The sequence below is a fragment of the Herpailurus yagouaroundi genome, unplaced genomic scaffold (assembly GCF_014898765.1).
Source record: "Herpailurus yagouaroundi ecotype Mexico unplaced genomic scaffold, PumYag 196, whole genome shotgun sequence".
Classification (NCBI taxonomy): domain Eukaryota; kingdom Metazoa; phylum Chordata; class Mammalia; order Carnivora; family Felidae; genus Herpailurus; species Herpailurus yagouaroundi.
In genome coordinates this window covers 1689156-1717068 of record NW_024412427.1, presented here as the reverse complement: position 1 = coordinate 1717068, position 27913 = coordinate 1689156, and the positions used below count along the sequence as shown (strand labels likewise).

General features: G+C 45.7%; 1 protein-coding gene across 2 annotated transcripts; it reads left to right on the top strand.

The window, feature by feature from the left end:
• The first annotated feature begins 300 nt into the window (after positions 1–300).
• DNTTIP1 (deoxynucleotidyltransferase terminal interacting protein 1) lies at positions 301–27866 on the top strand. 2 transcript variants are annotated; one of them, XM_040446914.1, is made up of 13 exons: positions 310–461; positions 1018–1088; positions 3497–3593; positions 10678–10776; positions 17186–17254; positions 17516–17572; positions 17825–17883; positions 18753–18798; positions 21066–21124; positions 21227–21287; positions 25294–25365; positions 27330–27385; positions 27497–27866. In XM_040446914.1, the coding sequence occupies exons 1-13, from the start codon at positions 357–359 to the stop codon at positions 27633–27635; spliced, it is 990 nt and encodes a 329-aa protein (XP_040302848.1). In that variant the 5' UTR covers positions 310–356; the 3' UTR covers positions 27636–27866. The 2 variants fall into 2 exon arrangements, with proteins under 2 accessions (XP_040302850.1, XP_040302848.1); XM_040446916.1 differs by lacking the exons at positions 27330–27385; positions 27497–27866 and adding an exon at positions 25662–26058 and having other exon boundaries at positions 301–461.
• The last annotated feature ends 47 nt before the right edge of the window (positions 27867–27913 follow it).

Genomic DNA, 27913 nt, shown 5'->3' with positions numbered 1-27913 from the left:
CTGGACTGTAGGCGCCGCTGTGCTCCCCTCCGCTCCCCAACCCCAGCCCAGGGAGCCTGCTGCCCTCCTCCTGCCCCACACTTCTCCACCGGCCTTGACCCAACGGGGAGCGTTCCGGGACCAAACACCCACAGCCTACACGGGAGGCGCGGCCCCGCCCCGGACGCAGCCCCGCGCACTCAGCGCCTGTAGGCGTCTCAGACCCTGGCGAGACGCAGCCGTTTGGTTCCCATGGAAACGCCGCAGCTCCCCGCGGCGCGCTTCCGGGCCGGCGAACGGCGCGCTGCAATGACGTCACGAGGCCACTTTCCGGCCGGTGGTAGAGTCGGTCTGAAGTTGTGGGGGCCGGGGGAGCCATGGGGGCCACTGGCGACGCCGAGCAGCCGCGGGGACCCAGCGGGGCAGAGCGGGGCGGCCCCGACCTGGGCGACGCGGGCGCAGCGGGGCAGCTGGTTCTCACGGTGAGGGCGCCCCCGGGGAGGCCGGGGCTGGGCCTGGGCTCGGGCCGGCTGGGCCTCGGGCTCCCTGGACCCTGGCCCGCGGGTGAGAGAACGCGGCGGCTGGTGCTGCTGCCCAGGGAGTTGGCGTTTTCGCAGTCCAACGACCTGGATTCAAATTCTGATGCCGCCTTTCTAGCTAGGTGACGTGAGCAAGTCCTGCCAACCCCTGAGCTCCAGTTTCCTCTTCTGTAAAATGGAGATGATTAGTGCCTGCCTTATAAAGTTGTGGGGATGGGGTGTAAGTACGAGGAAAGCGCCCAGCACACCACCTGCCCCAGAGTAGCCAGCCCCTCGGTAAACAACTTACCTTCCAACTGCCGTTCCAGAAAAGGTGGGGTTGGGACCTTTCGAGGCAGGAAACTTTTCTTCAGTTCCTCCTCCCGGGCAGGGCCTTTCAACCGCTGCCCTCCCGCCAACCCCGTCCCAGAGAAGCGGGGATGTTTACGTTTAAGTTCATCTCCACCCTCCACCCCAGTGTCATGGACCTCAGTGACAACCGTTCCCTTGGTCCCCACAGAACCCTTGGAACATAATGATAAAACACCGGCAGGTGCAGCGAAGGGGCCGCCGCTCACAGATGACGACAAGGTAAGGCTGGTCTTGCGTATTTACCTCCCGGGCATTGGCTTGGATGGCACCTTTGGGGTCCCCACTGCACCGAGCTGAGAAGAGACAATGAGCCATTGGAAAGAGCACTGGACTAAGAAAGAGGAGACTAAGATTCTGTAACTCTGTGTGACCTTGGTTGAATCATTGTCTCCTCTGAACTGATGTACCAAATGAGGGGTAGTCATGGATTCAACCGTGCCTAAGATCCCTAACATTCACTGGCTCTGTGGTTGAGGGCTATAAGGAGATCCAGAGGGACGCCTGGGTGGCCCAGTCGGTTAAGCGTCCAACTTCGGCTCAGGTCATGATCTCATAGTTCATGGGTTCCAGCCCCTCATTGGGCTCTGTGCTGACAGCTCGGAGCGTAGAGCTTGCTTTGGATTCTGTGCCTCTCTCTCTGCCTGTCCCCTACTCTCTCTCTCTCTCTCAAAAATAAATAAACATAAAAAAAAAATAAATATACTGCTAAAAAGAAAGAATAGCTTGGAGGTTCAGAAAAAAGTGGGGCTAGTAGTATTTATCTCCGTGAAGGGAGAGAGTACAAGATAGGCCTATAGGATGTGGATTATATTTCTTGACTTGGGTAGTGATTAAATGGATGTTCACTAAAACTATTTGTTAAAGCATATAGATTTTGTATTTCATAAAACACTTTAAGAATAATGCTCATTTCGGGGCGCCTGGGTGGCTCAGTAGGTTAAGCGTCTGACTTGGACTCAGGTCATGATCTTGCGGTCTGTGAGTTCGAGCCCTGCGTCAGGCTCTGTGCTGACAGCTCAGAGCCTGGAGCCTGCTTCGGATTCTGTGTCTCCCTCTCTCTCTGCCCCTCCCCTGCTCGTGCTCTGTCTCTCTCTGTCAAAAATAAATAAAACATTTTAAAAAAAGAAGAAGAATGCTCATCTCATGGGCAAAAGACATGAATGTCTTCTCCAAAGAAGACATCCAGATGGCCAATCGACACATGAAAAAATGCGCCACATCACTCATCGTCAGGGAAATACAAATCAAAACCACAATGAGATACCACCTCACACTTGTCAGAATGGCTAACATTAACAACTCAGACAACAACAGATGTTGGCGAGGATGTGGAGAAAGAGGATCTCTTTTGCACTACTGGTGGGAATGCAAACTGGTGCAGCCACTCTGGAAAACAGTATGGAGCTTCCTCAAAAAATTAAAAATAGAACTACCCCATGACCCAGCAATTGCACTACTAGGCATTTATCCAAGGGATACAGGTGTGCTGTTTTGAAGGGGCACATGCACCCCAATGTTTATAGCAGCACTATCAACAATAGCCAAAGTATGGAAAGAGCTCAGATATCCATCGATGGATAAATGGATAAAGAAGATGCGGTATATATATATATGCATACACATACACACAGACACAATGGAGTATTACTCAGCAGTAAAAAAGAATGAAATCTTTTGCAACTACGTGGATGGAACTAGAGGGTATTATGCTAAGTGAAATTAGTCAGAGAAAGACAAATATCATATGAGGAATTTAAGATACAAAACAGATGAAAGTAAGGGAAGGGAAGCAAAAATAATATAAAAACAGGAAGGGGGACAAAACATAAGATTCTTAAATATAGAGAGCAAACGGGGTTGCTGGAGGGGTTGTGAGAAGGGGGATGGGCTAAATGGGTAAGGGGCATTAAGGAACCTACTCCTGAAATCATTGTTGCACTATATGCTAACTAACTTGGGTGTAAATTAAAAAAATACTTTTTTTAGAAAAGTAATGCTCATTTCACAGGTTATTATGAAAATGGAATAAAGCCATACATCTGTGTAGTGCATACTACATCTGGGCACATAGCTTGTTTTCAGTAGAAGCTATCTATTCTCATTAAAGGAGTTTGTGTCAGGGGCGCCTGGGTGGCTCAGTTGATTGAGCGTTCGACTTCAGCTCAGGTCGTGATCTCATGGTCTGTGGGTTTGAGCCCCGCGTCAGGCTCTGTGCTGACAGCTCAGAGCCTGGAGCCTGTTTCGGATTCTGTGTCTCCCTCTCTCTGTGCCCCTCCCCTGTTCATGCTCTGTCTCTGTCTCAAGAATAAATAAACATAGGGGCACCTGGGTGGCTCAGTCGGTTGAGTGTCCAACTTCAGCTCAGGTCATGATCTCATGGTTCGTGGGTTCGAGCCCCGCGTCAGGCTCTGCACTGACAGCTCAGAGCCTGGAGCCTGCTTCTGATTCTGTGTCTCCCTCTCTCTCTGCCCCTCCCTCACTCATGCTCTGTCTCAGAAATAAATAAACATTTAAAAAACATTTTTTTAATAAATAAATAAAGGAGTTTGTGTCAATAATTGGCTGGGCAGACCAGGAAAGATATGTTTGGGACATGATCCCTAACTATGTCTCCCTCCTGAATGCAGTTTCACAGATCCTGCTATCTCCATGGACCTCCTCCGAGCTGTTCTCCAGCCTAGCATCAATGAGGAGATCCAGACTGTCTTCAACAAGTACATGAAGGTGAGAGGGACACAGCAGTAAAAAATTAAGAAGGACAAAGATTCACGGACAGGTCTTTCCTACATCACAATCCCTCTGGCTCTCTCTAGTGCACAGATGTGTAAAGGTTTCCTATTCTGAATCCCTGAGAACTTTTCTCCCCTCTTTGGGGGGTAATTTGAATACCTCTTTGTCAAGTCATTATGAGCATAAAATGATTTAAGTGTAATGTGCTCAGCACTGTGCTTCGAACAAGTGTTTTTATTTGTTTAGTAGTATCACCATTATTATTATTTTAAATTCCTTTTGGGGCACCTGGGTGGTTCATTTGGTTAAGCATGCAACTCTTGGTTTTGGCTTAGGTCATGATCTCATGGTTCATGAGTTCAAGCCTCACGTCAGGCTCCGCACTGATGGTGCAGAGCCTGCTTGGGATTCTCTTGTCTCCCTGTTTCTCTGCTCCCCCCCCCCATCTCTAAATTAATTAAAATTTTAAAAATTCCTTTTTAGACCTATAAATAAACGTCTACATGACTCTACCTGATTGTCCCGTAGATATTTCAAACTCAGCATATTCAGAACTGAACTGTTTTTCTTCCTAAACCTTTTCCTCTTCTTGTATTTGTTTAATCATTCAAGAAGTATTTACTGAGAACCCACCATAATAGCAGGCACTGAATGTTCAAGGCACTGAGGATGTAGCAGTGACCAAAATGACAGTGTTCTTGTTCTCTTTAAACTGATATGTACTGCACTAGGAACACCAGAGAGAAGGGGGAGAGTGACCAGTGGGGAGCAGTTCTAGTTCATAGAGTGTATCTAGGAAAGCCACACGTGAGCAGAGACTTGAATAAAGTGAGGAAAATACAAGCTATGTGGACACATCAGGGAAAAGCAGTCCAGGTAGAGGGAACAAGGGCAAAATCCCTGAGGCACGAGTGTGCTTGGCACATTCAAAGCAACAAAGTCAGGGCCCCTGGCTGGCTCAGAAGAGAAGGCTGGCTGGCAACTCTTGATCTCGGGGTCATGAGTTCAAGCTCCATGTTGGGTGTACACATTACTTAAATAAAACTTTGAAAAAAAAAAGCAACAAAGTTGCCTGTGTGGCTAGAACCAACTGAGCCAGTAGGAGGGTAATGAGGTAATCAGAGAGGAAATAGGGGCCCCTTTCATGCAGAACCTTTGAGGCCACAGTAAGGACTTTGGGGTTTACTCTGAGTAAAATAGAAGCTCTTGGAGAGTTTTGAGCAGAGTACTTATCTGAATTTTTTTTTAATTTTTTTAATGTTTATTTATTATTGAGAAACAGGGAGACACAGAGTGTGAGCCAAGGGAGGGGCAGAGAGAGAGGGAGACACAGAATCTGAAGCAAGTTCCAGGCTCAGCTGTCAGCACAGAGCCCGACGCAGGGCTTGAACTCACAAACGATGAGATCATGACCTGAGCTGAAGTCAGATGCTTAACTGATTGAACCACCCAGGCACCCCTGATCTGAATATTTTTAAAGGGTCACTCTGATGTGAAAAGAAGCAGCTGCAGGAGGACCAGTTAGGAGGCTTGAGATGATAGTGGCTTGAGTGTTAACAGTAAAGGTGTTGGGAGTCGGATTCCATGTGCATTTTTTTTAAGTTTTTATTTGGAGAGAGAGCCCATGAGCGCACGCACATGCTTGTGCATGAGTGGGGGATGAGGAAGGTGGGGGCAGAGAGGGAGAGAGAATCCCAAGCAGGCTTAGCTGTGTCAGCACAGAGCCCAACGTGGGGCTTAATCCCACAAACCACGAGACTGTGACCTGAGCCGAAATCAAGTCAGATGCTTAACTGACTGAGCCACCCAGGCACCCCAGATTCTGTGTGTATTTTGTTTTATTTTATTTTATTTTATTTTATTTTATTTTATTTTATTTTGTTTTGTTTTGTTTTGTTTTGTTTTATTTTATTTTATTTTGTTTTATTTTATTTTATTTTATTTTATTTTTATTCTGTTCTATTCTATTCTATTCTATTCTAGTGTGTATTTTAAAGGTGCCAACAAGATTTGCTGGCAATTCAGATGTGTGGGGTAAAAGAGCAGAAGTAAACAATTTCTGCGTTATCTGCCCTGGGCAGCTATAAAAATAGCATTGCCACTGACTTGCTATGAGGAAAGCAGGAACCAGCGAGCGAATCAGGAGCTCAGTTTTGGAGCTCAGTGTGAAGTTTGAATCGGACTACCATTCAGTTAGAAACTGGAAACCAAGAACTCTGCCTTTCCTTCACCTTCCCCATCCAGTCACGGAGTCCTGTACCTTCCACTTCATCATCCGTCACACATGCCTTCATCACCCGTCTTCTTCCTTGCCTCTGCCTTGGTTCAGGCTTTCATCTTCTCTCACCCAGGCTCTGGCTGTAACTGCCGCTCTTTCAACTCACCTTCCATACAGCTGCCAGTGACATCTAAGGTGTAAATCTCAGGGTGTCACTTCCCTATTTAAAATCCCTCGGCGACTTTCCATTGCCTTCTGGGTGAAATCGAGATTACTTAACATGGCATATATGGCCCACTGGGATCAGACCCCAGCCACACCTCCCCTTATACCCGGTTATTACTAGCCCTAAATATTGCATGTTCCAGAATGCACATGTATTCTCATGCCTGCACACGTTTACATATGCAGAAGTAGAGAGGTTAATCCACTAGGAAAAGGCTAGGCCAGGAGTCAGTCTAGGATTGCCCGTCTCCAAAGCCCTTTCCTTATCATTTCCCAATAGTGGATACCGTGATTCAAGAACTTTCTCTCCTGGACAAATGCTGGATGAACACAATTTGTGGCTCTGTGCTCCCTTCTTATGTAGTCTGTCGAGATACCTCCTTATTGGGGCACTTGGGTGGTTTAGTCGGTTAAGCGTCCGACTCTTGATTTCAGCTCGGGTCATGATCTCATGGTTTGTGTTATCGAGCCCCACATCCAGCTCTGGGCTAACAGCACAGAGCCTGCTTGGAATTCTTTCTCTTCCTCTCTTTCTGCTCTACCCCCTGCCCCCCCCCCCATTCTCTCTCTCCCTCTCTCTCTCTGCTCCTCCCCCACCTCGTGCTCTCTGTCTCACAAAATAAATTAATAAACTTAAAAAATGTATATCTCCTTATCACCCTTGTTTTCAGATAAGAGACTTGATTATATCACTGCTTCAGATAAGTTCACACTGTTGATTGACCTCTTCTGTCTATCCATTGTTTTAAAAATGTTTAGGGTAGTAACTTCTAGCCATGACTGTTCTTATCTGAGACATTGTTCATCTGTTCATCATTATTGATTTGTGTGATGACTAAATGCATCCCTCTTTTTAAAAGAAATATCCTAATAATATAGTTCATAAAATAGATTGATGGATGGACAAAGGGATGAATAAATAGATATGTTATAGCAAATGTAACAAAATGTTAAGTGGTAGATGTTAGCTAGTCACTGATTGAATAATTGTTTCAATTTTACGTTTGAAGTTTTTCATAAGAAAATATTGGGGGAAAAATAATACAAATATTTTGAAAAGTAAAAACCTAAAGTCACTTAAACCTCCCAGAGATACCAAACTGTTAACAGGGACTACGTAGTCTCCCATACTTATTTGTGTGTGTGTGCGCACACCCATGTTCAAAAACTACGTGGCATCATTTTACACACACTGTTCTGCAACTCAGTATTTTCATTTAACAATATAATTTGGTCCTGTTTTTAGGTCAGTACATAATAGCTCACCCTGATTCTTTTTTTTTTTTCCTTTTTTTTTAAGTAATCCCAGTGCCTACCTTGGGTCTTGAACTCAAGACCCTGAGGTCAAGAGTCACGTGCTCTACTGCCTGAGTCAGCCAGGCGCCCCGTCGCCCTGATACTTTTCTTTTTTTAAGTTTATTTATTTATTTTGAGAGGGAGAGAGAGAATCCCAGGCAGGCTCCTCACTGTCAGCGAGGTGAAATCCTGCGAACCATGTGATCACGACCTGAGCCGAAATCAAGTCAGCAGCTGCCTGACCCGACTGAGCCACCCAGGTGCCCCACCCTGATTCTTTTATAATAGTTGCAGAATAGCATATTGTATGGATGTACCACAACTAGATAGTCTCAAGAACATTCAGATTATTTCAAATTTTTATCTATTACAAACAGTGCTACACTGAACACTTTGAGTGTACATCTTTATTCGCTTGTGAGAGTTTTTCTGGAGGATAAATTTCTAGCAATGGAATTGGTGTCTAGAAAGGAAAACATTTTTTGCCCCGAGAAAATTTCTCTCCAGACGGTTGTACAATTTTGTATTTCTCCCAGCAGCATTTTTGAACACCTTATTCAGGACCAAATTTCATCCTCAGGTCCAGAGATCACTTACAGTCACCCCCGTATATTCATCACACTGCCATCTCCCCTGCTGGCTGTAAAGAATCCAGACTGTTTTAACTAGCTTTCACTTAGCCAATACTCAACACTGAATACCAGCATTAATCTCTAGTTCTTAGGGTTTTGTTCTAAAGTGAAACTGTGACCATTCATTTAATTTGGCCTGAAGAATTTTCCTCTTCATCTCATGAGATTTCTAATCCACACTTTCTCACTCTTTTCCTTGGCTGGACATTAATAATATCAGGCATTTGGCCTTGCCAAATATAAAATGTGGGTGCCTGAGTGACTCAGTTGGTTAAGCATCTGACTCTTGATTTCAGCTCAGGTCATGATCTCACCATTGATGATTTTGAGCCCCACATAGACTCCATGCTGACAGTGTGGAGACTGCTTAGGATTTTCTCTCCCTCCTGTTCTCTGTCTCTCAAAATAAATAAAATAAACTTAAAAAGCAGGGGGTGTGGGGGCATCTGGGTGATTCAGTCAGTTAAGCACCCAGCTTTGGCTCAGGTCATGATCTCATGGTTCATGGGTTCGAGCCCAGCATCGGGCTCTGTGCTGACAGCTCCGAGGCTGGAGCCTTCTTCGAATTCTGTGTCTCCCTCTCTCTCTGCCCCTCCCCTGCTCATTTTCTGTCTCTCAAAAATAAACCAACATTAAAAAAAAAAAAAAAAATAGCTGAATACAGATACTGATAGATTCATTTTTCAAGAATTGTTTAAATAAAATAAAATGAAAGTATATCTCCTTGAGGGTGCCTGGCTGACTCAGTAGAGCACATGACTCTTAATCTCAAGGCCCCCAAGTTGGGGGGCACGGAGCCTACTTAAAATTTAAAAAAAAATTTTTTTAACATTCATTTTTGAGAGACAGAGACAGAGTGCAAGTGGGGGAGGGGCAGAGAGAGAGGGAATCACAGAATCTGAAGCAGGCTCCAGGCTCTGAGCTGTCAGCAAAGAGCCCAACGCAGGGCTCGAACTCAAGAATTGCGAGATCGTGACCTGAAGTCGGACGCTCAACTGACTGAGCCACCCAGGTGCCCCAAGCCTACTTAAAATAAAAAAAAAGAAGAAGAGAAAGAAAGTACGTTCCCACAGTAGGAGCAGTGATTATAGATGCCAGCATTTTTCTGTAACACTCTTTTAGGACACAACTTGGACTCTTACTGTGAATGTGTTCTCAGTGACTCCATCTGAGGCCGCTCATCACCTGTCCCTCAGTGTTTTCAGACTCCAGCTCTCCCTCTTCCCCCATAGAGGAACCTTCTGCCTTCCCTTTCCCCAGCTGATTGGGACTTGGGGCCCTGGCCCTGGCCAGGTCTCATGCTGTCCATCCCACACATTTCTTTCAGATAGGGCAAAAAATTCAGTGAGGACCTTCTACACTCGGGATCTTTCCTGGCCTGGGCTGTTCCTCTTTTCCTATACAAAGTAATACAGGTACATTGTAAACATTGAGAGACTATAGATAAGCAAAAAAAAAAAAAAAAAAAGAAAGACAGTCATCCATAATATCACCACTGTTACTTTAATAAAATTTTTACAGTTCTTTTGTCTGTGTTTGCTTTATGTTGTTTTACATAAATAGACTCACTCTGTACGAAACTGTTTGATGCCTTGCTTCCTTCACTTAGCAATATGTCTTGAATGCCTTGTCATGTCAAAAATATATTCTCAGGGCGCCTGGGTGGCTCAGTTGGTTAAGCGTCTCACTTCGGCTCAGGTCATGATCTTATGCTTCGTGAGTTTGAGCCCCATATCAGGCTCTGTGTTGACAGCTCAGAGCGTGGGGCCTGCTTCCGATTCTGTTTCCCTCTCTCTCTGCCCCTCCCCTGTTTGCTCTCTTTCTCAAAAGGAAAGGAAAGGGATTGTTTTTTTAATTTTAGAAACAGTGAGCAGTAGAGGGGAACAGAGTGGGGGAGAGAGAGAATCTTTTTTTTTCTTTTCTAAGTTTATTTATTTATTTTGAGAGAGAAGAGACAGCGTGAGCAGGGGAGAGGCAGAGAGAGGGTCCCTGAGAGAGAATCCCAAGCAGGCTCCACATTGTCAGTACAGAACCCGATGCGGGGCTCGAACTCACCAGCATGAGATCATGACCTGAGCTGAAACCAAGAGTCAACACGCTTAACTGACTGAGCCACTCAGGCGCCCTTTTTCTCACTGTGGTTTTTAATATTTGCACACTACTTCCTCGTATGGATATACCACGATTTATTTGAGCAATAATTGGACATTTAAGTTATTCTTTGGTTTTGTACTGCTTACACATTAATGCTGTAATAACCATCCTTTGGGCATCTCCATGATTATTACCCTCCTTAAGAGAGAATAAAGTGAGGAAGCTGGGATTTAAATCTGTCTGATCTCGGGGCTCCTGGGTGGCTCAGTCGGTTAAGCGTCCAACTTTGGGTCAGGTCATGATCTTGTGGTTCGTGAGTTCAAACCCCACATCGGGCTCTGTGCTGACAGCTCAGAACCTGGAACCTGTTTCGGATTCTGTGTCTCCCGCTCTGTCTGCCCCTCCCCCACTCGCTCTATCTCCCTCTGTCTCAAAAATAAACATTTAAAAAAAATTTTTTTAATAAATCTGTCTGATCTCAAAGCCACATTCATAATCCCTTTCCCTTCTGTATGAGGGTAAGACAAAAGCTTCTCTTTTATATTCCATTTCCTTCAAGTTGATGCAGATTAGCAGGTCTTCTGACCTTGTCCTCTGTTCTGCTTCCCCCTAGTTCTTCCAGAAGGCAGCACTGAATGTGAGAGACAATGTGGGAGAAGAAGTGGATGCAGAGCAGCTGATCCAGGAGGCCTGTCGGAGCTGCCTGGAGCAGGTGAGACCAAAGGGGGCAAGAGATGTAGACACAGGGTTAGTCCTCGGGGCTCTGTTAAGAAATGTGATCACTTCGTTCATGGTATTTGGGGGAGCGGGGGGTGCGGTGCCTGACGAGCCACTAATATCCATCTAGGGCTTAGAGCTGCTGCTGGCAGAGAGGAAGGAAGTGGCTCCCATGTGCCAGGCTCTGTGATAGATACTTTCACGTGTATTAGTTCATTGACATCCCAGAAGGTATATTTTAATCCCTAGTTTACAGAAGAAGAAACTGTGGTTCAGAATAAGCAAGAGTTAGAATAGCTAAGGACTGTCTCACCTCTGCAAATACTTGGTGACTTAACTCTTCAAGTAGTTATAGCCCCTTTTGGCATCATGGAGACTGTCACCCTTTCTGCCTCTCAGGGTGTGGTCAGGAGGCATGACATCAGGTCTATAAATATGGCTGTGTTCCCAAGATAGAAGTGAACCTGTTTGCATGTGTCAGCTGTTCTTACTAATAGGAATTGTCAGCATCACCCAGATTTTGTGCTCGACTGTGAAACCACTAGGTATCAGAGATGGAAATTTTTTCATACTCAGAGGCACAGAGGCTAGTTTGAGCTTAGTCGTGTGAGGACGATTCTCAGACATGAGACAGTGATGTCTTCTGGGTGCTTGGCTGGCCAGCTGCTCAGGCACAGCCTCAGAAAAGAGCGAGACCAGGGCCGGAGCCTCAGCCTCGAGAGGACAAGATTCCATCCACCAGTGCAGTGAAAGCTGATCTGCTTCTCATGGTCTGTCACATTTAAGCTAGCCAAACTCCCAGGAGGCCAATTCATTAATTCACTCTGGGTCTGTAATATATTATAATCAGTTGTAACGTCTGCCGGTAATAAAACCTGGCAGTTTGCTAACATTACTATAAGTTTGAACTGAATCAAGATTAAATTAATAAACTTTCAGTCTCAGTTGCATCCCAGAATGCTTTTTTCTTTTTAAGTTGATTTATTTGGGGCGGGGGGGGGGGGGTGGGAAGGGGCAGAGAGAGAGGGAGAATCCCAAGCAGGCTCAGAGCCTGATGTGGGGCTTGAACTCTCAAACCATGAGTTCATGACCTAAGCCGAAGTCGGACGTTTAACCAAGTAAGCCACCCAGGTGCCCCCTAGAATGCTTTTTTTTCAGTTTATTTCTCGCTTCAGGTAATAGGTATTGAGAGCCCACTGTGTGCCATTTCTGTGCCATACCCCGACAGCACTGTGCCAGATGGACATAGTCCTTACCCCCAGATCCCTGATGTTACTCCAGTAATCATACAATAGACCTAGGATTACAAACTGTTCTAAGTGCTGTGAGTGTGGGAGGCAATGAGAGAGTACACTACAAGGTAAGGGAGCGGAGTACATCTAAGGGACGGAAAGCGGGCAGGGTTGCTGATTTTCAGAGGGTGGAGAAAATACTTGATGAGGTCGGAAGGGTAAGCAGAGGCCAAATCAAGCAGAGCACTGCAAACTGAATTGTACTATGGTGTTTTAAGCAAAAGAGCCGCCTAATGAGATTTGCATTTTGAATGATCGCCCTGGCTGCCATGAGGAGATTGGAAGGGAAATGTGTGAAACTATGTCTGAGTCCCCATGAAAGATGAGATTAAAGTGAACTGGGCATAGTCTGTACTCCACGAATGGTTTCACCTTTCCAGTCTCCTGAATCCCCATGTCCACCTTGTGGACTCCCCCCTTGCTGGGATTGATGGGACTGGGAAGCTAGCATGTGGAACAGAAGGTATATGGCCAGAGCACGGGAATTAGAGCACAGGAAGGTAGAAAGCCCAAAGTCCATCTTGAAACGAGACGAATCAAGAAACTTTGAACAAGTCTTTTGACCTTTCTGTTCCTCAGTTTCCTTATTCCTAAAATTAGGAATAAGAATCCCACCCCCCTACCCCCAAGGTTTGCTGTAAGGATTAAATGAGAAAATATACATACACTACTGACGCAGAACATACTAGATATTAAGTACATGGGAGTTCTATTCATAATTCTAACACTCGCCTGCCTTAGGGACCCCTGGCTGGCTCAGTCAGTAGAGTGTGCGAGTCTTGATCTTGGGGTTATGGGTTCAAGCCCCACGTTGGGTGTAGAGATTACTTTAAAAAATAATAAAGTCTTAAAAAAATAAAAATAATAAATGTAAGGGGCGCCTGGGTGGCTCAGTTAAGCATCCGACTTCAGCTCAGCTCATGATCTCACAGTTCGTGAGTTCGAGCCCGCCTCGGTCTCTGTGCTGACATCGCAGAGCCTGGAGCCTGCTTCAGATTCTGTCTCCCTCTCTCTCTGCCCCTCCCCTGCTCATGGCTCTCTCTCTCTGTGTCTCAAAAACTGAGTAAACATTAAAAACATTTTTAAAAAAATAGTAAATGTAATACACAACTGCCTTACAACAGAACCTAGTTTTTGGTGGCCAGGTACTCGGATGTTCTTTGGGGTCCCCTTGTCTAAACTGCACACAGAACTTCATTACGTGCAAAGATTCTTCACATTGGACATGATACAATTAGAGTAGGATTTTTAGTTTGTTTGGGTTAAGACTTGATTTGCCTGCTTGCACTTCTGTTACCGACATTTACCATCTCAGTCATGTTCCCTAATCTCCTTAGCTATCCCTTTATGGCGATTTCTTAGGGAGAAATGGCTGATCTTAGCTATAGCCCGTTGCCTTGCATTTTTTGTGTCCTTCATTTTGTTTTGCACAGCAGTTGTTTTTATTTGTTCATTCTATTTATGCAAGTAATATACATCCATTAACAATTTGGCATAGTAGTTAAGAAGGCAGGCTTTTTCTTGATTTACACCATCCAGATATGAGTGCTGGCTGGACTCACTGTGTGACTTTAGGCAAGTTACCTCACCTCACTGAATCTCCATTTTCTCATCTGCAAAGTGAGTAGAGAGGTGCTACCTCATAGGATTGTTGTGAGGTTTAAATGTGGTGGTACTCTTAAAACATTTCAGTCAGCAACAAAGACTCAGTAAATGTTACCTGCCGCTGGTTTATGTTAAAATTAGACAGAATAAATTATGAGGAAGAAAATTAAAATTCCTCCTGATCTCCCTACCAGCAGTAACTCATATTAACATTTTGGTGCATTTTCTTCTTCTCCCTATGTATGTTTTCACCTATGTGTGTTCGCTCATGGGGGCACGGGGAATGCAGTGAGGAACAAAAACAGACCACCCTTGAACCCACGGTCTCCTTCGGCTGCCACCCTGTTCCCTCTTACAGCTAGACTTTGGGAAAGGAGGCTGTCACTGGCTCCACTTTGCACCTGCTGTTCATTCTTTCACTCACTTTGTTTCGGTGCCATTCCTCACCACTTCACCAAAACCCCTCCCATATCAGGGTCCCCAGTAACTTCCATGTTGTCAGATCCTCTGGACCCGAAGTGTCCTCAGTTTACTTCTTGGTAGCGTTTGTGCCAGGGGGTCATTTCATGTTTCTTCGAACACTCCTCTCCAGTGCCTTGACTTTGCGTCCGCTCCTCCTCGGCTTCCTGGACCAGCTCACCTTCTCTACCTGCCCTCTTAACCATTGGTGCATTCGTGAATTCAGTCCTCAGACCCCTTCTCTTCTGCGGCTCACTCTCATTCTAGGTGCCTCCCTCCAGTCCTGTGGCTTTGAAGCAGTTTAACTGCTGATGATTCCCAAATGTGTATCTGAGCCCGGAGCTGCCTCCCCCTTGCCTTCTTTCGGTCCACTCTCACGGCAGCCAGACCTTTCTCTTTAAAGATGAACCAGATTGCGTTGCTCTCCTCTTTAAAACCCAGTGACTTCCCACCGCAGGCAGAGTAAAACCCTGATGCCTTAACATGATCCACAGAGCCCTCCCTACCTGCACTAGCTCCACTAACTTCATCTCATCCCACCACTCCCTCCCTGGCCGTCTTCTGGCTGTACTGGAGTCCTTTCTGCTTCTCCAGTACACCAAGCTCAGCGTCTTGGCACCTGCTGTTCTCACTGCCCAGCATGTTCTGTCCTTAACTCTTTATATAAGTGCCTCCTTTTCTTCAGCTTTGGCTCAAATATTGCCTCATCAGAGAGGCCTTTCCTGGCCACTCCATCTAAAGTAGCACCCCATCTCACTCCTTTCCTCACCTCCAGTTAATCTCTGTCACCTTACTTGTTTATTTCTACCATTTATTTCAATATGAAATTATTAATAGTTCGTGCACCTACTTCCTGTCTCCCTTTCCACCCCCATTTCTGCTAAAAGCTTGAGCTTTGCAAGAGTTGAGGCCTGATCTTGTCCGCTGCAGTATTCCCAGCCTGAGACTATGACTCGTAATATGTGTACACAAAGTGTTGAGTGATTGCATGAGTGAGCGAGTGAGTGAATGAGTGAATGAATGAATGAGGAAACAAAGGAACAAATGGCAAATGAACAGGCAGGGTTCCTGCTCTCATAAAACTGACAGCCTGGTTAGGGCAGACAGGTATGAATTAAATTACCACAAAATATGCACATAATTTCACACGGAGACTTATGCACCCTACACTGCAGCGTTTGGAGGAGGTCATGAGTTCAGACTTAGCAGATTTGGGGACCTCAGCGCATAGACATCAGACAGACTGTTGTATAAATCTGTAGCTCAAAGGAGAAGCCACAGCTGAAGAGAAAAAAATCATAGTCAACATTGTGTGTCAACTCTACTCAAAAAAATTTTTTTTTAATTATGGTGTCGTCACTTTATAGATGTTAAGTGGAGCTGTGAACGTGATGAGAGTAGATAGAATACCAAATGGAAGAAGATAGAATGAACCAGATTGCGGAAGATGAGCCAGCAGAAAAGGCTGAGAGAGAGTGGCCACACAAGTAGGAGGAAAACCAGGGAAGTGTGGCCACGGGAGCCTGTAGGAAAGAGTTTCCAGAAGAGGGGAGTGCCCAGGCCTGTCAAATGCCGCTCACATGACACAGGTGTTCACAGGACTATAGGGCTCCTCACTCACCCCTCTCTCCTCTGCCCGTTATTTGCCAGGCCATCTTTTTCTTCACACAGGCCAAGTCTGTTCCCACCTTGGTGCTCTTGCACTCCTCCCTGCTGCTGACATGCTTCCCCTCAGCTTTTCCTCTAACTGCTGCTTCCTCTTCCTCCTCCCCCTCTCCCTCCTCCTGCCCAGCCCAGAAGGCTGCCTTCTCCGAACAGCCTCCCCTCTGCTAATTGTCTGTCACATCTGCCTGGACTTTTTTTCTCCAGAGCATTTATCATGATCTGAAATTACCTTGTTTGTATGTTTGTTGATTTCCTTATTTCCAGATTGCCCACAGAGTGTGAGCTCCACAAGAGCAGGGACTTTGCAGGTGCTATTTACTACTATGTCCCCAGCACATCTATACTTGGTGCCAAATATTTATTAAATGAAAAGCAGTGGCTTATGAAGTAATATGTATTGTATTAATGCATTTAGTTAGGAAAAATATATAGTGTATATTTACAAGGAAAAGAGTAATGAGGAATTTACATTGAAATATTAACAGTAGCCTGTGCATATGGGAAATTTCAAGTTTGATTTTTTTTTTTTTTACATAGTTTTCTAATTTTTCATCAATGATCATTAATTACAGTTGACCCTTGAACAGGCAGGGATGAGAGGCGCCAATTTCCTGTGGTAGAAAATGCACGTATAAACTTGTTTTTAGCAGTAATCTCAGGGCACCTGAGTGGCTCAGTCAGTTAAACATCCGACTTCGGCTCAGGTCATGATCTCACAGCTTGTGAGTTCGAGCCCCACATGGGCTCTCTGCTGTCAACGTGGATCCAACTCCAGATCTTCTGTGTTCCCCTCTCTCTGCCCCTCCCCCACTCCTATTCTCTGTCCCTCTCTCTCTTTCTTTGCAAAAATAGATAAAACTTTTTTTTTAAATTTTTTTAAGTAATCTCTGCACCCAACATGAGCTTGAACTCACTACCCTGAGATCAAGAGTCCCACACTCTACCAACTGAGCCAGTCAGACACCCCCACATATTATAAACTTTGACTCCAAAAACTTAACTACTAACACCTTTATGTTGACTGAAACCTTACCAATAACATCAGCAGTTGATGAACACATTTTGTATGTTGTATGTTTTATATACTGTATTCTTAACAATAAAATAAGCTAAAGAAAAGGAAATGTTATTGAGAAAATCATAAGGAAAATACATTGACAGTACTGTACTGTTTTTATTGGGAAAAATCTGTGTGTAAGTAGACCTACACAATTCAAAGGGTCAACCGTACTTAAGTATTTTAAAAAATAGGTCTCTGTTTATATGTATATCTTGGGGTGCCTTTGTACTGATCATGAAAATTTTTCAACCCAGTTTGGAGTTTTAACCTAGCTGTTATCCACCAAAATAATAACTGTTAACACCTTGGTCTTTTCCCTTCAGGCTAAACTACTGTTTTCAGATGGAGAAAAAGTAATACCCAGATTGACCCATGAACTTCCAGGGATAAAGGTCAGACTCACTGTGTCTGGGGTGTTGCATGGGGAGACCGATGAGGCTGGGAGGCAGGTGAACTCTGTGGGCCCAGGGAGGTTCCACGTGTTACCTGTTTGTAGGACCAAGTCCAAATAGCATCATTGGGAGAGCTTCTGAAGCCTGGTCCAGGGAGGGGCTGGAGGGTGTAGTCCCAGGCTCTGGCTTCTGCAGCCCCACGGGACCTGCAGCTCCCAGGCTCTGGCCTTTCACTGACTCCTCCCTTCCATTTTCCTCCAGCGTGGCCGACAGACAGAAGAAGAATGTGCCCATCGAGGAAGCCCCATTCCCAAAAAGGTAAACCATCTCCCCATTTTCTGGCTGGGAAAAGGCCCTACAAGTCCAGAAGAAGGTAGAGGGCCTCCTCCGTGCACCGTGGAGCCTATCTAGCATAAGAGGCAGGGCCCCTGGAGACTGTTACTCTCCCTGTCCACTCTCATTTGGTCTCTTTGGAAAACCATCTCCACCAAGTGACCCTGGACCTGCCAGTGGCACGGGGTAGGGCTTCCCACAGGGGGTCAGGCCTCTGACAGCTGTTCTTTACGGCAGAGGAAGGGACGGCCTCCTGGACACATGCTGTCAAATGACCGGGCGGCTGCCGGCATGGTGTGAGTAGGGGCCAGCGGTGTGGTGAGAACGGGGAGGGAGTGGGCCTGGAGGGGGACAGGCCAGAGTTCTGCCTGCCAAAATCAGATCCAGCATTTGAGTCACCAGGGAGGAGGGTTAGTCTGGTTTGAGGGCTGGGGAAAGAAGGCAGCAAAGGGGGGACACTACACTGTTTTATCCTGCTTTTGCCCCAGAACTGTTGAGCCCAGCTTGATTAAATACCAGAGCTGTTTTTATTGTTAGTATATATTAAATGCTCATAAGGTGCCGCAACTGGTCTAAACACCTTATGCACTTGACCTTTTCATCCTTACAGCCACCCTGTAGTGAAGGTATAGTTACTTTTGCAAGTAAGGAGACAGACTCCGAGAATTTTTGTCCAAGGTCCTACAGCTAATAATGAACAAAATTGCGCTACGGTTTTTGAAGCAGCAGAATCTTTCTTTCAAACAAAACTTTACGTGGAAGCCTGATAGAGCCGCACGGGTGGGGTTGGAAACAACGGGGACAGCTTGAAACCACTGGTCTAGGAGATGGAGCAGTAAAGTCATCGTACCGTAGTGTGGTCTCCCGAAGCAGCCCCGCTGCTCACAAACAGGAGAGGGAGGGCAGTTGCTGCTGTTCTCACCTTTTCGCAGATGAGAAAACTGCAGCTCAGAGAGGTTCCCGGACTTGTCCGTGTGGCTAGGTAATATCAGAGCCAGTCCTAGAATGGCTTTTTGCCTTCGTACCTCCTCCTGTGGGTTACCAGGAGGAAAGACAGCCAGGGCCAAAGTGAGAATATGTGAGGAACCCACCACTGCCAGCAGGCTCTGCTCCAGTCCTGGGCCTCACCTCGGAGAAGTCACCTTTCTTCTTTCCTTCCAATCAGATGGAAACCAAAATCCTGTGAACCGATTCGCCGAGAAGGCCCCAAGGTATGATTATGTGAGCATGGCAGTGACCACGATGCCAGGGAGACTCGGTCAAGGCTCTGGGCCCACCATGAGGGAAGGGGCGAGTGTGTGAGGTATTTGTGAATGCCATTCCAGAGCCATCCCCCTATTCCCTGACCCCTGCTCTGCACCCACGCCCCTGCTGGCCTCCCAGAAGGGTCTTAAATAGGTATTGGAGCTAGGGATACTTAACATGTGACAGGCACTGTACTAAATCTTTTGTACGGATTATGTGGTTGCATTTAATCCTTCTTTTTTTCAAGTTTTTATTTAAATTCTAGTTAGTTAACATACAGTGTAATACTGGTTTCAGGAGTATCATTTAATCTTTATAACAATCTTATGAGATAGATTCTGTTATGCTTCTGTAGTTGAGCTTCTTTTCCTGTGAACGACCTTGTGGGAAGGAACTATTTTATCTAGTTAGCTTATACACTTAATACCCTTGAACGTATGTGAAGGCTTAGAGACATGCTCAGAGTCACATACCTGCTGAGTGGTCAACCCAAGTCTCAAAGCCAAGGTTCATTGCCACCAGAGGCTGTGCTCTTAACCATTAGCCTCTGTTGCCTCCAGAACGGTTGTTTGCAGGCTCTTTTAGCAATAGAATCCTCTCTTCAAATAAAATCATGTGTGAAAGCCCAGTAAGGTACCTGAAAACTCCTCTGTCCTGGTTGAGGCTGTGTCCAGTAGAAATGTTTCACCTCCCATTGCTTCTCGGCCTTTTGGCTAAGATCAAGTGTAGAAATGTTTCACCTCCGGGGCACCTGGGTGGCCCAGTCAGTTTAGCATCCGACTTCGGCTCAGGTCATGATCTCGCAGTTTATGGGTTCGAGTTCCATGTCAGGCTCTAAGCTGACAGCTGGAGCCTGCTTTGGATTCTGTGTCTCCCTCTCTCTCTGCCCCTCTCGTGCTCTGTCTCTCTCTCAAAAATAAATAAACATTAAAAAGAAAGAAAGAGGAAAGAAAGAAAAGAAAAGAAAGGTTCCACCTCCTGTATTACTGGCCTTCTCTGCTCTCACACTGGTGACCATGCCTTTCGTCTTAAACTCTGCTCCCTTGATTGAAATGCTCCTGAATTTGCCTGATCTTTCTGTTCCTCCCCAGACATCCCTTCTGTCTCTCGTGAGTTCTTCTTCAGCAATGACCCATATACATGGGCGTTCCTCAGAATTCTCTCCCTGGCCCACTCCTGCACCCAAAGTTTCTGTGAATGATGTACTCAGGGCTCAGTGTGTCCTGAAGTTGCCATACCCCCTTGTTTGTCCCACACCTCTCTTTCTGGTGTAAAATTTATATACCCTGCCTGCTAGAACGCCCTGCCTAGAATTTCCATAGCATTTCAAATATCCCACATTGCAGTCGGAATCTTTCTTCACAGACCTTCTTTGACATTCTCTACTTGAGTCATCTTTCCCTCTCCCCCTCCTTCCCATCTACATCCCCTCAAGTCCTGGACAAGTGTACCTCCCAAATATATCACCATTCCTCTTCCCTTCTCGTCATCCATACTGCCGTCTGAGCTCAGACCCTCATCTTTCAGAAGTATGTTAGGACAGCACCCTCTAAACTGCTCCCTGCCTACAGTCTTGCCACTTCCAATCCATTAGCCACATTGTGGGCAAGTGAGCTGTCTTTAAAGCAAATCTGGCTCTCCCTATTTAGAGGCCTCAGTAACTCCCCGTGGCCTACAGAATAAAGTACAGACCCACAAAAAGAAGCATACCAGGGCCTCAAGCCCTCTCTGCCTCTCTCTCCAGTCTCACCAGTTGCCACTTGCTAATCTGTGCTCCCTCTCCTTTAGGTGTAACAGAATTGCTCATGGTTTCTCTAGCATGCCAAGCCCACTGTCCCCTTCTGCATTCATCCTGGTCCCTTTCTTCCTCTCCTCTGCCCTTTCAGAATTAACTTGGGAATTACCTCTGCAAGGGAGCCTTCCTGTTGCTCTCCCCCTTGGCATCCCTCATGCCCGGCCCTCATCTGTACCCCTGCCTGTCTCGTGGTGGTATAATTACTACACATACGTCTGTGGTCCCCGGAGAGCAGACTGTATCTTACTCGTCTCTTTATCCCCAATATTTAGTCTAGCATATCGTCAAGTACTTGGTTACTTAGTCTAGCATATCTTCACGTACTTGGTTACTTGAATCAGCTGTTTGGAATAGTGGACAAGGATAATGGTAGGAAGAGTATTTCCATCCTGTCCAGCAGGTACACCTCACCCTCACCCGCCTCTGTCTTTTGCATAGTGGGACCCAGCCCGGCTGAATGAATCTACCACCTTTGTGTTGGGATCTCGAGCCAACAAGTAAGTTTAAGGGCTTTGGCGCGGAGGGAGGGGGGCAACTCTGGGGCCTGCTCCTAGGACTGCAGCTGCTGGAATCCTTACCACTCGTCTGTTCCTTTTCAGGGCCCTGGGGATGGGGGGCACCAGAGGGAGAATCTACATCAAGCACCCGCACCTCTTTAAGGTAGGTGAGTGCTAGGAATTAGGCAGGCCTTTGCAGTGTGTGTAGATGGTTGTTGGGAGCTCTGGATGGCACAGAGAAGTTTGGAACAAATACTGATCTGGGAGTCAGGACTTCTGGGTTCTAGTCACCCCTCTGCCCTTAACCTTTACCTTTTGTAATTTACTCAACAACTCTGTATCTCAATAGTAACAGCAACTTTCTTTGTGTGCTTATTGTGTACCAGTTTCTTGTGCTGCACTTACATTATCTCATGGAACTATCCTTTAAGATAGGGATTGCTATATTGTTTTACAAAGGGAAAAAAAAAACAAAAAAAAAAACAAAAAACAACCCAGAGGTAAAGAATGGCTAAGTGACTTGCCCAAAGTTACTCAGCCAATAAGTGGTGAGTCAGGATTCCAGGCCGGGCCTGTCTTTGGTAAAGTTTGAGCTCTTTACCACTACCTTATTCAGTTGTCTATAAAATAAAGAGATTGAAGCAGGGCAGCAGTTCTAATCCTTTTCAAACAGAGGTACTTTGGTCTCTACTATTTAAGAAAATAATGGGGGAGGGGCACAAATTCCCTCACCCCCTTAAATGAATTTATGTTTTTTCAGTCACAAAAGCATCCAAATATATTACAGAGATAGTAGTGCGTGTGTGTTGAAGACAGGTGATTTTGCACCTGTGCATAAGGCTTGGTGCCCCTTGCCAGAACCACATGGCTCCTTTGGGGTCCCAGAATTACGGCTCTGTGTGCTACATGCTGTGCAAGTTCAAGTTCTCTGATGGGCAGACTTGCTTCTAGTCTTTCAGTCTTACGTCCTGGGCTCCTCAGCACCTGGACAGTATGCCTACTTGCTACCTCGTTTCCCTTTCAGTGCCCTCACTCCTGTTGTTGCGCTTGATGACCTTCCTCCCCCAGGCTTATCTCTGCCTGACTCTTCTGTAACCTCCACCTCTTCTAAAACCCCTCTAGCATTATCTCCCATGTCTGTGCTCCGGGACCTACTTGGAACTCCAGTAGCGCAGTGGTTAAGAGTAGAGTTTCAGTCCAGGTTCCACCGCTTAGTAGCCAGGTGACCTTGAGCAAGTGGCTTCACATTTCCCAGTCTGTTTTGTCATCTACCAAAAGAAAATGATACAAACCAACCTTTTAGGATGAGCAGAATTAAGAGAGAGTGCAGTGAACTCCCGGAGCAATGCCTGGCACATAGCAAGGGCTCAGCAAATGTTCGTTGTAACCAGCAGACATTCCCGATTCTTAGATTCGCCATTCTTAAACTGCCAATCCGCACTCATTACTGGTGGGTGTGATGTCTCATTCTAATCTTTCCAATCTAACAAGTGGAGGGAAAATGTTTTTGTTGTTTTACTTTATATTCTGTTAGTGATGGGGCGCCTGGGTGGCGCAGTCGGTTGAGCGTCCGACTTCAGCCAGGTCACAATCTCGCGGTCCGTGAGTTCGAGCCCCGCGTCGGGCTCTGGGCTGATGGCTCAGAGCCTGGAGCCTGTTTCCGATGCTGTGTCTCCCTCTCTCTCTGCCCCTCCCCCGTTCATGCTCTGTCTCTCTCTGTCCCAAAAATAAATAAATAAATAAATAAATAAATAAGTTAAGAAAAAAAAATATATTCTGTTAGTGACAACGAGCATCGTTTCGATGCATCCCTTTGTATTTCTTCTGTAAACTGCTTATTGAATTTTTTGCCCATTCTTCTGTCCTTCTGACGCATTATTCAAATTTTTTTCCTTTTTAACTTTTTTTATTATAAATATATCACCCCATTCTTATTGTAAAAAGACTCAATATACAGAAGCTAATAGGGAACAAAACACAAAGTTTCCCTTCACCCTTGATTTGGAGTCTCCTCCCCTAGAAGCCACCACCACCAACATGGTAGCATCCTTCAGTTCCCGCCCTGTGCACACACATGGGAGTGTGTGTGTGTGTGTGTGTGTGTGTGTGTGTGTCCTTTAGTGATTTGACAATACATATGTCAGTAGCCATAATATGTAGGTAAGTACGTAGTGTTGTCTCCCTCTCCCTCTCTGACCCTTCCCCATTCATGCTCTGTCTCTCTGTGTCTCAAAAATAAAGGTTAAAAAAAAAATTAAAAAAAAAAATAAGTACATAGTGTTCTCTGTATTTTTTTTACCCCAAAATTCATTCATTGAACAAATATTTATTGAGTGCTAAACACTCTCAAGGTGCTAGATACATAGCAGTGAACAAAACAGACACAAAAAACTCCTTGCCTTCACAGAGCTAACATTCTTTTCTTTCTTTCTTTTTCTTTCTTTCTTTCTTTCTTTCTTTCTTTCTTTCTTTCTTTCTTTTTTAATTCTTGAGGGAGAGAGAGAGTACGCATGTGCACAAGCACATGTGCAGGAGAGGTGCAGGGAGAGAGGGAGAGAGAGAATTCCAAGCAGGAATGCTGTGCTGTGAGCATAGAACCCAACCTGGAGCTCGAACCCACGAACCATGAGATCATGACCTGAGCCAAGATGAAGAGTCAGATGCTTAACTGACTGAGCCACCCAGGTGTCCCACAGAGCTAACATTCAGGACCAGCAGCTATGGCTTGGGGGCCAAATCCAACCTGTAGCCTATTTTTGTCCAACTCTGGTTTTTTATATTTTTAAAGAGTAATTTAAAAAAATAAAAATGAAGGATACGTGACAAAAATGTATGTGGCCAGCAAAGTTTAAAATACTTACTAGCTGGCCCTTTAAAAAAAAAAAAAAAAGAAAAAGTATGCTGACCACTATGAATCTATGGATAATATCTGAGAGATTTGTCCATGTTATTAAATTAAGTCTCCTTCATTTTATTTCTTTTTTTTTTTTTTTTTAATTTTTTTTTCAACGTTTATTTATTTTGGGGAGAGAGAGAGACAGAGCATGAACGGGGGAGGGGCAGAGAGAGAGGGAGACACGGAATCGGAAACAGGCTCCAGGCTCTGAGCCATCAGCCCAGAGCCCGACGCGGGGCTCGAACTCACGGACCGCGAGATCGTGACCTGGCTGAAGTCGGACGCTTAACCGACTGCGCCACCCTGGCGCCCCACCTTCATTTTATTTCTAACAGCTGTGTAGAATTTATAGACTAGATATTCCATAACTTACTTCATTACTCTATTAATGGATATTTACATTTTTTCCCAGTAGTTTTGCTATTACACACAATGCTTTCCCAAATATGCCTGTGTACATGTGTGAGTGATTCTGCAGGATACATCCCTAGAAGTGAGATTGCTGGGTCAGAAAGTGCATACTTTTAAATTTTCTGATTAATATTTATGTTACTTGGGAAATGAAATAAGTATTTAAACTCAAAGAGAAACAATGCAGATTTCTCTGCTTTGTCTCTATCTCAAATGTTGTGCCTGTCTTACAAAACCTACCTTTATTGAGCACTTACTGTGTCAGGTACTATCTTTCCTACTTTTTATGCACTATATCATTTATCCTTACCGAGCACCCGATGAGGTAAGTATGAACACCATTTCACGGATGAAGAAACCGAGTCTCAAGGAAATTACTGCCCAGGCTGACACCATCTACTAAGGGTCAGGAACCAGAATTTAAACCTAATTCCAAAACCAGGTTCTTCACCGCAGTACTATTCTGCCTCCCCCAGAGCTTGACCTGTCCTGATTTTTGTCTTAGAAAATAATGGTCACCATAACCATTCACATGTGTTATAAACTACCTCAGGTCATTTTTTAAAGAGGAATTAAGCTCTAGAATAGTAGTCATCAGTCTGACCAGTTGCCAGAGTTCTGTGTTCTGAGAAAGGAAGGGGTAGGGATTAGACGTGCTAAAGATCTAGTATGGGGGTCCCGACCCCTGGCCTCCTGGGCTCAGCTCTACTTGCTGTGAAGAAGTTGGCGAGCCCTCTGACATCCACCAGGCTGAGACGAGGTCTTCTTAGTAAGAGCTACTCAGGGACCGAGAGATGGCTCTGGGACCAAATGAGAAAAGTTCCTCTCACTAGGCTAACGTCTGTGATTTCATCCCTCACAGTACGCAGCTGACCCCCAGGACAAGCACTGGCTGGCCGAGCAGCATCACATGCGGGCAACAGGAGGGAAGATGGTAAGCACTGTTCACACGTGCCATGTCAGAGACCCACCCAGCCCGGGGACCAAGGTTCCGGCCTACCTCTGTGTGAGACTCAAAGCTTGACGAATGTGGAAAGGGAGACTTGTCAGGGTGGAGAGGGCCCGTTCCTTCATGCTGAAGGTCGGACTTAATCCCTGGATTCCCTTCCCACACACCACTCCCTCAGCCTCCCACATCATCCCTTGTATTTGGATTGTATTCGCTGTGCCTAAAAATGTCAAGCACCAGACACACTTAACGCTACTTTCCCCTCATGTGCCCATTGACAGATTGCACTCGTGGATCACAACACTCTTCTACCAGACACAGCTATAGAATCTTCCCAACACAGTGATCCAGGCAGCACGTCTTGTCAGTAGGAGTTAGCACATGCAGTAAAATTTGTTTGCCACACCTAGCAGCCCTTTCCAGAATCACCTCTGCTTAAAGAGTACTTAGCTTATATCAAGCAACAATCTTGGGGAAAATCCTCACTGTGTGTGTTCTAAAAGTAGCAGGGTTTTGTTCATCACATGCAGTGTCCCCCACCTGAGGCCTCAGTCACACCACTGTGACTGCACCTGTTAGAACTCAGTGGCTTTGCAAACCAGTATGCCATCTCCTTTCTGGCAAGAAAAAACCATCTTCTTTTTAGTACTCTTCTTATTCCTACCCCCTGTTTAAGAAGATGTCAGGGATGGGGCGCCTGGGTGGCTCAGTTAAGCGTCCGACTTCGGCTCAGGTCATGATCTCGCGGTATGTGAGTTTGAGCCCCTCGTCGGGCTCTGTGCTGACTGCTCAGAGCCTGGAGCCTGTTTCAGATTCTGTGTCTCCCTCTCTCTCTGACCCTCCCCCATTCATGCTCTGTCTCTCTCTGTCTCAAAAATAAATAAATGTTTAAAAAAAAATTTTTTTTTTAAAAAAGATGTCAGGGAGCTTAGCACTGATACATAAAACGCAACATAACATAAATAAGAAATAGATGGGAAAAAGGAAAGACAGGATCTAAAGTTAAGCAATAAGCAAGACGAGCTTTATTTCTTTTTTAATTTTTATTTTTGAGAGAGAAAGCATGAGCAGGAGAGGGGCAGAGAGAGGGGGACGGAGGATCCAAAGCAGGCTCTGCACTGAGAAGTAAGCCTGATGCTGAGCTCGAGCTCACGAACCATGAGATCATGACCTGAGCCGGAGTCGGATGTTCAACCAACTGAGCCACCCAGGCGCTGCAAGACTAGCAGCTGGCTTTTTTTAATTTTTTTTAATTGCTGACTTGATAAACCAGCACACTTCCATGGGTTACCACAAATTTAGCTCTAGAACCTTCTCAAGGACACCTCATCTGTTAGATAGTTCACAGTGCTCATAAGGTGAAAACAGATTCCTCAGGGGACACACAGTCCTGACCATAAGAGCAGAAAGAACTGTCTCTCACAGAAGACTTTCTCATGTGATGGATGACATCCCCTGTATGGTAAGCTCATGAGAGGGCGCTCTCCCACTGCAGACCATGGCATTGTGCCAAAGCTGTTCCGTAGGCCCCAGGACCACAGCAGTGTGTGCAGCTTCTCATGTTTTCCCTTTTGCCATGAAGTTCAAAAACAGATTATCTTCGTTCTTAGAGTTAACATATGGCTTCCTCCTCCTGATTTCCTGTTTCCATATGTGTTTTGCTAGCTCTCTTGCCATTTCATTTTAAGCTACCTCAGAGGCCTTTTTTAAGAGGAAAGGGCCGTAAATAAGTCACCAGTCCCACTCCCTATAACCCATAAAGTTTCTATATGTGTGAAAGGTGGTCTCAGGGCGCTGTTCCCCAGTCTCTCCCTACTCACTCTCTCCTCCTAAATTGTAAATCATGCCCCTGTCCCTTCCAGCCCTGACATTAAGCACATGTTTAATCAAGTGTTGTTGAGTTGAATTGAATCAAAGGCAGTGACCACTCTCCTTTGCTCCTGCCTCAGGCCTACCTCCTCATTGAGGAGGACATCCGGGACCTCGCTGCCAGTGATGACTACAGGTAAAACCAGTCATCTGTCCCCTGCCTCTCCCCTCCCATCACAGTAGCCCCTTGGGGTGAGCCTGGGCCCATACCCTCCCTTGCTTCAACTCTCCTCAATGTCTGTTCCAGAGGATGCCTGGACCTGAAATTGGAGGAACTGAAATCCTTTGTGCTACCCTCCTGGATGGTTGAGAAGATGCGAAAGTACATGGAGACACTACGGACAGAGAATGAGCATCGTGCTGTTGAAGCACCTCCTCAGACCTGAAGCCAGGTCCCCTAGCCACACTTGGCAGCCCTCCTCCCAAGGCCCTCCCCCACATGGCTGAGGCCACTGCCGGGACTGCTCCTGGACGGATCTCAGCGGCATTAAACTGTGCCTGGGCTAGTCTGTAGTGACTCATTACAGAGCACCCCCAGAATGGCACATGGTTCTATATTTGTAAAGTTATCGGGTTAAGAAGCAATTAAACAGTTTGTAATAAACATAGTGAGCTTGCTGTGTGGTCTGCATTGTAGGGATGGACGGATTACCAAGGGCTCTAG

Coding starts and splice junctions, on each gene's coding strand:
- DNTTIP1 (XM_040446914.1), top strand. CDS start 357: ATGGGGGCCACTGGCGACGCCGAGCAGCCGCGGGGACCCAGCGGGGCA. Junction 21,288..25,293: donor AGCACCCGCACCTCTTTAAG/GTAGGTGAGTGC, acceptor CATCCCTCACAG/TACGCAGCTGACCCCCAGGA. Junction 25,366..27,329: donor GGGCAACAGGAGGGAAGATG/GTAAGCACTGTT, acceptor CTCCTGCCTCAG/GCCTACCTCCTCATTGAGGA.